The 11,738-nt window shown below is 38.3% G+C and overlaps 1 protein-coding gene across 1 annotated transcript; it reads right to left on the bottom strand.

Annotated features, from left to right (window-relative positions):
* Positions 1-9,987: 9,987 nt before the first annotated feature.
* Positions 9,988-10,911, bottom strand: LOC142150383 (olfactory receptor 5AP2-like). The gene has a single exon (XM_075205579.1). The coding sequence runs from the start codon at positions 10,909-10,911 to the stop codon at positions 9,988-9,990; it is 924 nt and encodes a 307-aa protein (XP_075061680.1).
* Positions 10,912-11,738: the final 827 nt, after the last annotated feature.

Below are 11,738 nucleotides of genomic sequence, written 5' to 3'. Positions count from 1 at the left end.
AGCCTCCCATCAAAGGTGATAATACAGTAGAGCAGTTTAAACATGCTTGGGATAAACATAAGAATATCCTTATAAAGAATAAAGGATCAAAAAGGGTTTGACATTACCATAGGTTATTAAAACATTGGGCAGACTAGATGGGCCAATTGGTTCTTATCGGCCTTTAAAGTTTAAATCTCCACCTCCTAGGGCTGGGAGTGCAGAAATGCACCCTTTTGGAATGACGTCAAAATGACTGCTGAAGTCACAATTCATACACAATTGAAAGCCTGCTCTGTGCATAGCGTGATGCCAGAGGATTAGGTCTCCTTTACACTAGTAATCTAGGTGTTATTACCTCAATAGGGATTACTTGTGCACCAATTACATCCATCTATCTATCTATCTATCTATCTATCTATCTATCTATCTATCTATCTATCTATCATCCTGCAAATTAGGGATGTTTCCTTCAAATCCTTGACAGTGAGAAGCAGAGGCGTGATCCCTGTTTAACTGTCATGTTTTTGTCTCTGAACAGGGAGAGGAGGTGCTGGTTTATGATGCTGTCAGATAGGTTCCCTCTTGCTGTGACCTAAGAGACTTATGAGGGAGCCAAAAAAAGAGAAAACATGGAGAGACAGACACTGAGATAAAAAAAAGATCCACAGAAAAATCAAAAATCTTTTTTGGAAAGTAAAGATTTGAGGGAAAGCCAGAGTGAAAATGACTAGGATAGTTTGAAGGGAAATAGGTAGAGAAAATAAAAATAAGAATCGGAGCTGATGCTAGGGAAGGGAGGGAAAATAAAGTGTGATAAGAGAGAAGTGGGTAAAAAGGAGCAAAATAGTTGAAATGTTGTTAGAAAGAGACTTAAGAAACAGTTAGAGACAGGTATTGAATCCTTGATAGAAATCTGGTTAATGACTGCCAAGTAGTCAAACACTAGTGATGTGTCAATGTACTGGTCAGTGCATAAATAATAACTATTAGTTACCTAATTAATATTGAGTCTCATAGACAATCAATTAATATGGTTTTGTCAAATAATCAGTAAATTGCATAAACCCTGTCTGGAAGAAGTTTAGTAGAAGTAAATTGGGTATACAACTGATTTGCAGTGAGGCAGTATGATTATTAGCAGTCAGTAAAAGCAAGTTCCATCCTGACAGACAGCAAGTATCAGCATCATCATTTATTTTTATAGCGCTACTAATTCCGCAGCGCTGTACAGAGAACTAACTCACATCAGTCCCTGTCCCATTGGGGCTTACAGTCTAAATTCCCTAACACACATACACACTAAAGACTAAAGTGATTTAGAAAATTATCAGAGTTAGTGAAAGATTGGACTAAGATTAGAGTTAGTGACAAAACAGATGTGAGAACAGGAGTCTCCGTCAGGAGGGCTCTCAGACAGACAGAATAGAATAGAGAAAGCAGTAGGATAGAGAAAGGAATCAATTCATCAAACACATGAAAGGGAAGTCTAAGGACAAATGTAGAGGGATCAAACTCCAAGCCAGCTGTACGCCAATGGTACAGCTTGAACTTAAACAGATGTTACCACTTAAGAAAAATATACCTAGAGATCACCCCTAGTTACCAACATTACAACTAAGTCATGACCAGGTGAACATTTACCTGAAAATATTCTGCATAAGTAAAATTTAAATTACATTGACTAAAGTTAAATATTTTTTTAATTGCTGACAGCATGGGTTGTTCACAGAGAGCTCATAATAAATACTTGCCTGAAATGAAGACACATTCTGGGTGCCAAAGGGCATAAGATCCAACAGTGTGTTCTAACCACTGGTCATTATCACTGTATATTTGATTGTATAGTGGTAAGAAATGTCATGGAAAGGAAGCTAGAATGCCCATCTCACTGGTGTACACAGGAGTCTCCTAGTAATAGGGTTCTAAAGGTGCATGGGCATCCCCATTTCCTGTCAGGTGACAAGGTCACCTGATCGAGTTAGGGTGTGTGTACGTGTCCGACTGTCTGTGTGCAGCATGGAGATGTAAAAGATTCTCTACTGGAATTTGGTGCACACATCCGTGCAGAATATACAACATATACTGAAGTCAACACATAAATAGCATGGAAATTATTTGTATATTCATATTTGTTTTAATTTCCGTTTACAGCGTTAGCTCCTGCTGTACAGTACATGATGCCAGTGACTGTTACCCAAGACCTGTTCACCCCCCCAAGAGTAGATGGCAGCCATTAAAATGGACAAATGGGAAAATCCTGTGAACTAACAACCATAGCCACAAAGAAGGGAAAAACTTTCATTACCTTTTCCATCACTGCAACTGTAAAAATATTTTCTTTATTTCAATGTCCATTAATCACACACACATTTCTATAGTTCTAAAACCATGTACCTTGTAGATATTTATTTGTATAACCCAGTAGTATCTATGCCTCTTTGTGTGTGCTAGGTACAAAACTATATATGCCCCTTTCACTCAAATTATTCAATCAAATGAATGATAACAACACCAATGTGCAAGCAAAACTGGTTCCCATATGTAACACACATTTATTCAGGGAACATTTGAAAAATTGTCTAATGCTGTAATCAATTATTTTGACAAAGAGAGCGGGGAGACACCAGCCCATGAGGCACCTGAAGCTTCCTGGGACTCTGAGCAGACAAAGGCATGGGCTGTACCATCTGTTTCTGTATATGTTCCATCCACTGCTTTTGTGACCCAGAAGCAGCTACAGTCCTACAGCACTGGGAATATTGGGCCAGGGAAAAGCGACAGCACAAGTCAAAATGATATTTGTGTATTTCACTCGTGCTTGTGTGTGTCGCTAATGTGTCTGTTTATTACCACTAAATGCACTTTGAAAAAATAATGGTTTCTTGGTTTCTTTGTACCTTTTTGTTAAGCATTGAATTTTAAGTAAATGCAAAAGGTACTTGCATGTAAAATAAGATGAAATCACATTGGCCTTGAAGGCCGAAAATTCTTGTGACTCTGGAGGACTAGGATCGACGCTCTCTTCATAATGGCCAGCAACCTCAACATCTACCAGCCATGAAACCCCACTGCGGACGGCAATATTGTGAATTATCACACCGAGAGCTATGATTTTGCACACAATGTTCAATGCATACATAAGGGCTCCACGAGACTAGTCAAGGCAATGGAATCTGGACTTTAAAAGCCTGAAAGACCGTTCTATAACTGATCTGGCTGAGATTGTGTGTGGATATAAAATGCAAGTGAGCAGTCAATGACGGAAAGGGTAAGCGTTGTCTCCTTTGAAGAGAAAAAAATGATAAAAATAATTACAAATGGGTATTGTTGAAAAAAATGATAAAAATGAGAAAGAAATTTTGACATGATACAGAACTTTTATAGTCCAACAGTATTTCAATCTTATTTTAAAATGAGTACACCATGATGCAAAAAGTGTCAAATTTGGCAAAGGTGCTAAACAAACCTTTTATTAGTATTCTATTTATGAAAAAAAGTCCTAACAATAAACAAGTATGTGAATGACAAAATACCTAATTGCCTCATGTCTTCATGTGGCCTTGTGCCTCCATTGGCTAACACGTGGCCTGATCACATAATCCGAGGGTCGACGATTCTGTACCAGTTGCAGGTTTTGAAGAGGACAACGTCTGTTGTCCTCCATGAAGACTTCTATTGCAACTATTGGCTATATGTGAGGGAAAAATTACAAAATAAAAGAAATACATTACTTTATTAATTTTAGATTTTTGATTCTCCATTGAAATTACACATTATAGACCAAAGCTACCACGGCTTCATCCATGTTATTATAATTATTTTAAGATTCTGTGTTAAAAAAAAATCCAATTCAGTATAATCAAGCGTGTAATGCTAGTTTTAATAAATAAATTCTAACTAGAAAATAAAATGCCGCAATGCCCATTTATGCAAGTATGTATATAAAAATGTATATAAAATGTGTATAAAAATATCTTGCAATGCAATTGTCTGCAAATGATTTGAAAGATCAGAAAGAGAATTACAAACATCCGCGCTTGCTAATGTATGCAATGCTTTTTAAATAAAATGTGAGGATACCACCCTTAGCTGGGATGGCAGATACCCCCTGTTGGATTCAGCTCACTCAGGTAGACCAGAGTATATCCAAATTAAGGCTTTATTACAACAGCACAACACCATAAGACATTCACAAGTTACAGGGTAAATGGTAGCATGTATCTTCCAGCAGCTTCTTGCAGTCAGAACTCCAAAGTAATAATCTCAGTCTTTCAGAATCTTATCCTCCCGCAATATTACCACTACAGTTTAGCTAGACAGTTACCATGTTGCCCACCTGGGTTACTGGCCCACAAAGACCCTGTCCTGGCAGGGTTTCCTCCGGCGGCACTGTAGTGCCTGCCCAGAGTCCTGATTGCTGATGTCTTCTACACCAGGATCGTCCAAGCTAGTATAGCTCTCTTGGAATTCTCTCCTTACATTCTTTGTTGTATACACAGGGAGTAGGGTCATATGTCTCAATCCTCCCCCTTACAGCAGGGGTCTATGATACATTTTTATACAATAAGATTTATATTGATACATATTTATACATTTCCCAATGCTATTTCAGCCAGTATATTACTGTGAAGGCACATAACATATCATTTAGAAGCTCTAACCTAATTATCTACCTCTCAGATTACCTCTTGACCTAGCTAATTAACGGGGGCTTACAGCTAGAAGTCAAGTCACTTAGACATTGTTCTGATTACAAACCACATCTAAGAAACTTCTCATCACAATGGACATTTGAGACAAATGGTAATTACATTAGCTAACACTAGCAAAATGACTTCTGTTGTCCTGTTTCACACAATATGGCAATATTCTTTCTATTTCTAATACATACGATATCACAGGTAATAGAAAGGGCAAAATATACCTAATAACATGAAATGATAATAAACATAATACACCAATGCTCTGGTGTATAAACTTAGACTGGGCCAAGGTTATAAAAGTACATTAAACTGTGAGAAACGGGTGATGAATAAAAAGTTCTCAGTCCAGTAGCACCCCGTTTCTTCACATAAAATAATTTGTTTGTTGCTACTGAGACGCATGTGAAACTTTCACCTACCACTTTTCAGGGTGCAATTAGCATTTTTTTGGGGGGGGTTTGGAAATTAAATGGCACAATGACATCCCACTGCCAAGAACTTATACAATGTTGTTTTACAAGATGAGTGGTGTCAGGTGGGAGGGTGAATTGTTAAACATCCCATTAGATTGTGAGAGTCAAAGCCATGTTTAGCCATCACCATCATCCATCAGTTACACCAGCCCTGGGGAAGGTGCAAACCTTCTAAGAAGCAGTGTACATCAGACAGCACGAGGACATGAATTGGCTGCACCTGTGTGGGAACACTCTTACTGTACCCGGGCTATGTTAGTCCAACCCTTCTGTCCATCCAGTCTTAGGAAGTCATAAGAGACATTTGCGTTTAGACATAGGGAATCTATAATAATATAACCAGGGCCGCCATCAGGGAGGTACGGCCAGTATGGCTGTGAGGGGCCAGACAGATCCCTCTGTCTGTCCGGGCCCCCTGGACTGTCCAGACCCCCTAGCCCTCCCCCCGAGGGCAGTACAAAACACGTACCCCAGCAAAAGCAGTCAGTGGAACACACCGACACCTGTGCTTTCCACAGAAAACAAGAACTGGAAGACACTCAGCCGCTACATACAGAAACAACGCTGACCACCACTGAAGCCTGAAGTTAAGCCTTACCGATTTTTAAACTCTTTCCTCTCCCTTTTTTCCTTTTTTTTATATATTTTCTAGCCTAATTCATCACCATATTTAATCAGCTTCTCTACCTTACATTTGTTTTAATTCTCTTCATAATTGAAACAAATTCTATATTTATGTGTATAGTTTATATTATTATACATATCTATATTTCCTCTGCACACATTTTTATGTTGATTTTCTTTTTCTTTTTTATCTATACCGAATATATACAATATTTATTTTCTTATATTTAATTTTACATGTATATTTCTATTTATTTCTATTTTACTTTTATTATCAATTTAATTCTATTTATTTATTTTTCAAATTTAATTTTGATGGTAAATCTATTTTTATTTTTATTCATTTTACTTAATAATATTTATATTTTTTAAGACTACTGTAATGAGGGGGGCATGTAAGGCAAAGAGAGAGGGGGGCATGTACAGCGAAGAGGGAGGCGGGGAGGGGCCCAGCCAGAATAATTAGTACCTCATAGCTTCTGATGGCAGCCCTGAATATAACTATTATACAATCTGTGATACCATAGGAAACATTATAAAAATCAATTGATAAAATAGATTACTTTACATTTAAGCTCTTTAGTACTCAAAGTTTCCACATGGTAAGTTCAGAACATTGCATGTTGAAGAAGTTGGCTGTGTCCATCATCACCTCTAGGGTTGACAAGTATATAAATAATTACTGGTCCTTTTCATTCATGAACTTGATGTCTACAATTACTGATATGCGCCACAACCAGTTAATCTTCATCCAGATGTTATTATTCTGTGACAATATATCAAGAACAATTTTAAATGTGATTCTATGTTTATGAAAATGTCTTTTAAAAGGCCATTTGCTTTTAACCCCCACATCAAATAGCAAGGACATGTGAGGAGATAGACACAACAACCTGTATTGTCATTGTAAATTGCAGAAATATTGGGTGTGGAAATGGTTTACCCGCAATAAGGGAATTTCAGAAATTATAATCAGGACACCTTTAGCGCCCATTACAGATGTAAAAGTAAAATTCAACCTATATCTATCAACAGGATCTGCACAGACAAGTTGACCTTTAAGTGTTTTCTACATGTAAACCTGAAGGGGGCACTTTTTATAGTTGAATATTTGTCTGTAGAAATCAACACTTATCGGTTATTGCCCACTGACATCATAAGTTGCCTCTGATACAATAATACCTTTTAACAATTTTAGACCCGATATTATAAGTACCCCATGTACATTGAGACTACACTTCCATCTGTGACGCCTCAATAACTGTTCTTTACAACAAATCGTATGTACTCTATGGGTGAAAGAAATGCTCCTCATCCCAAGCTGGGTCTAGAATCTACGATAACTAAAAATGCTGTTACTGCATGAAGTGGTTTGTAACTCGCTATCCAAATTATAACCCCAGTGCATCAATAAAAGAAATCCTTTCCCACAGTGGTCAAAGTGGAAATTTAGAAGTGCTGGTATGGAACTTTGACTGAAATGAACGGTCGGGGTCCTGGGGGCTGCATAGGACCCCCAAAGGTTTAGGGGTTTTGATAAAGTGAAATACATTTTAGATGCATTTTAACAGTATATAGTATAATAGTAAACATATTAAATGATGCCAGGCTATCCACACTTTCTCCCCACCTCTTCTGTTTCCAATTACCTTTCCTCTGTGTCCTTCCACCTCTCCCTCATGTTTCCTTTGTGCACTTACATTTTCCCTCATATTTCAATAATTTTATAATAAAACTTTCCAGAATATCTCCCTTATATCTTCCATGTTACCCTATATCTTTCCTTTGTCTGTTCTTTTCTCTGTTCCTTTGTGCCCCTATCTTCATTGCAGGTCTCCCCCTGTCTCCCTCCTTACCTGCCTTCCCCTGTTTCTCACATCCTGCTTCACTCATTTCTCCTTTACTTCTTGATCCTCTCTATCTAACCGTGTTCCTGCTTCTATTATTCCTTCTTTACAAGTGAGTACACAGTTTTGCCCCTCTATCATCACACTGCACCCTCCATCATCACACTGTGCCCCCTCCTCCATCATCACACTGCAGCCTCTTTCATCACAAAGCACCCTCCTTCAAGTCACTGTGCCTCCTTGATCACACTGCTGCCCCCTTCATCAAACTGTATCCCTTCCTTCATCACACTGTATTCCCTCCTTCATCACACTGTATCCCCCACCATTCTTTTCTTACCTTTGTATGACCTTTTTTTTATCTGTCTTCTTCTCTTCCTCTTCTGTCTTTTCTTGAGTGTGCTGGCTCCTTTCTACACCGCTCCTCACTGACAGTGTCGGGACGTGATGACGTCACGCCTGACAGTCAGTGAGAAGGGAGCACTAAGAATACTATTACTGTATGAAGTGGTCAAGAGGTCAAGGGTACCAGTTCAGGTGTACCAGCAAGGGGGTACACTATCAGTGAGTGTTACCCAGAAGGACATGGTTCTAAGTTCCACTAAGGAGCCTAGCGGTGGCAGCAGCAATAGCCCCTCCTACTGCAGTTATAGAGCGTATTTGTGATAAAGAAAATGGGACTGTGGCAAGCCAAAGTCAGCCGGTCCCCAGCAGACAGAGTGAAATAGGAGGTCAATCCTGTCACAGTTACCCTCAGCCCCTGATTTATTATTTTACCTGTGTACTATGCTGGATCATTTCAACGTAGTTCAAAGGTTTTTGAAATCCCAGTATCCCTTGAGGATGCTATTGATTTTAAGGCATTGCCCAGATAGGTAAGGAACTCTGTGGGTGTATACTCTCTGTTTCTCGAGTAATTGGCACTGACTCCTTTGGGGTGTAGAGTCTAATGGTCCATCTGATTTTCACCAGAGAATTTTGCAAGATAATTTGGACCACATGTTGTGGCCTTGAAAGCAGTCTAGCTTAATGACTAACAAAAGAACCAAAATAACAACTTAAAAACAACCAAAGACAAGTCAAAGGTCAGGGGCGGGCAGCAGCGAAGTGTAGTCCAGAATACACAGAGTACAGAACAGATATATAGCAAGCGAGGGTTCAATTCAGAAGTGTAGCTGAGGTCAGGATCCATGGAACAGCAGGGTTCTTCATTCTGTCCTAATTCTTTTGTGTTTAACGACTTTTAAAACCTTAATTTGAAAAAAATAAAATAAACTTAGGACTCTGAATACAATGTCATTCCATCTTTACAGTTATATCTTAAAAGTGAACTAAATCCACCTGGATCCTTTCCTAGTATTGAGACTTTTAATAGACTGAGGAAGCTTGATACTGGCACAGAAAATAAATCTAACAAGTATTATCAAGTTTTTTCAAAGGGGGAATGGACTGTACTTTAATAGTCAAAATATGACAAAAGAATAATGATCTCAAAGCTATTATTTATTGTTTTGATGAAAAAAAACATGGCCATGTTCAGAGAATTGTATACAAATTGGCACTGATATTGACATGTTTTTATTTCAAATTTATGTAGAATTTCTTTTTACTGATGATCATGTCTGTCATGGGCAGTTTACAAGCACCAGGATATGCAAAATTCTTGCAGGGTAGTGGTTGAAATTTTCTGTCTCTTCCTCATCTCTGTATCCTCACCAACATAGTAGTTACAACTATACATGGATCTCTCAGCACTGCCATCATTGAAGGCCAGATTTAAGACTTCCATGCTTGGCTCATCTCTCAAGCTTTGCATAAAATACACATAATCAACATTAGTGAAAGTAAAATTTTCTTATGGGAAATAACCTTTTGCCATCCTGGCTATATGTGCAGAAATTTGGAAAGACAGTTTGACTGTGTTGGACCAAACTGTGCGGAAAATAGTGTGTATAAAAAACAACAAAGGCAATTCTGATCAACATCTCATCAGGATCTATCAATTGAGGTGGAAATCAATAAAAGCATTCTGCCATTGTGTGCGATCATCAGCCAACCACATCTCTTATCTTCTCAGTTTTTGGTTGACAGAGGGCTTCTCTACACAAGCATTTTCCAAAAATCGAGTTCCAAAGGGAACACACTTGATAAACCCATGAGGAAATAGATCCATTGATCTCAATGCTATGCTACCCTTGCTGACCACAACGACACCAATGTAACACAAGGCTAAGACAATAAAGCAAGAAAATTATGTTTCTTCCAGCCAATCAATGGTTGTTACAATATTTTCTTTTTGTTGTCTTCTGTTTGGAACACACTGTAAAAAAGATGTATGTGGACAAGCTGAATCTTTAGTCATTTACATTTTTGCACTGCTTCCATAATGACCATTTTCACCTCTTGGTTCCTCAGACTGTATATAAGTGGATTCAACATTGGAATCACTACTGTGTAGAAGACAGAGACCACCTTGTCTTGTTGCTTAAAGTCACTGTCAGGAGAGCGTAAATAGATGAAGAAAATGGTCCCATAGAAGATGAACACACACATGAGATGTGAAGAACACGTACTGAAGGCTTTCTGCCTGCCCTTAGCAGATTTCATCCGTAAAATGGAAGAAACAATTAGAGAGTATGAGATCAGGATTGTCAACATAGAACCAATACCACATGAACATATGAAGAAAACAGTCACCATATCACATGGGAGAGTCCTAGAGCAGGACAATTTGAGCAATGGAGGGATGTCACAATAGAAGTGCTCAATAAGGTTTGAGCCACAATATTGTAGATTAAAAACACAGCTGGTCTGCACTGATGACTGCAAGAAGCCAATAGATGAAGCAAGGAGAACCAGACACAGACATTTTTTCTTGGTCATTACTAAAACATAGTGGAGAGGATGGCAGATAGCAATATATCGATCATATGACATGTTTGAGAGTAGGAGAGCCTCAGTGACTCCTAGGGAAGCAAAGGAGAAGAACTGAAGAGCACATCCATTGAACGAGATGGACTTTTTCTTGGACAAAAGGTCAAAAAGCATTTTAGGTGTTATCACTGAGGAGTAGCAGAGGTCCACCATGGAGAGGTAACTGAGGAAATAGTACATTGGAGTTTGCAGTTTTGAGGTCTTACGGACAAAAGTTATCATGCCAACATTGCCAACTATGGTCACCATATAAACAAGCAAGAAGAATACAAAGAGTAATGGGACAAGGTTTTCATTGTCTGTTAGTCCGGAAAACACAAAGACTGTCACTTGTGTCACATTTATCATGTCCACTGTTTCCTCTGTAGTGGTGAAAAAAAATCACTAGTTTACAAGTCTAATACAAACCACAAAGCATATAATGTAAATAAAGTCACAAAATACTCAAGACAACCTGCAACTAGAAAATATGGGAAGGAAAAATAAAAAGGCTGCATTATTTTAAATAAAGCCCTCTGATCTGACTGTAGAGTGTTGTCAGGTTATATTATGGGTTCAGTTTACTGGTCAACATACACAGTGTCATGGTTACTGGTAGTGAAAGTTCTTCCAGCAAAATAGTTCAGTGTAAGCCCAATGACTAAACCAGAAGGGTGTGTGAGTGCTTACTCACTTGCAGTGTGAGGGTTGAAGAAATTCATCCAGGTTAACTACAAACTATTAATCAGCTGCTCTCTGTGCTGGATTACATTTGCTCTGTGCCATTTTATAACCACAACACCTATCACCTACTGCAGTAAATATCTCACCCAATTGTATCATAACTATATACAAAATAAATACATTTTAAATAATAATGAAAAATGAATATACAAATGAAAAGATTTGAGAGATACCTTTAGTCTCTGCTATATCCTGCCATATAAACCTCCTAATTATCTTTGAAGACCTATTTCAACCTTGTGGGCAGAGAGAGGCAGGGTCCCTTCAGATGTGATATACAAAGCGTGGAGTAACATATATACGTTCACTAAGCAGTACAGGCTGGACACACAAGCAACTGATGAGGAGGTTTTTGTCAATGACTTCCTAGATGCCCTATAGTGTGATATCCATCATCCCCTAAGTTCTGGCTAATTCCAGAATTGCTAAAAAATGGGAAGAAAAACATATTT

This window comes from Mixophyes fleayi, chromosome 4 (genome assembly GCF_038048845.1).
Source record: "Mixophyes fleayi isolate aMixFle1 chromosome 4, aMixFle1.hap1, whole genome shotgun sequence".
NCBI classification, from domain to species: domain Eukaryota; kingdom Metazoa; phylum Chordata; class Amphibia; order Anura; family Limnodynastidae; genus Mixophyes; species Mixophyes fleayi.
Note: the sequence above shows the minus strand (reverse complement) of the source record. Positions and strands in the feature narration are given on the sequence as shown.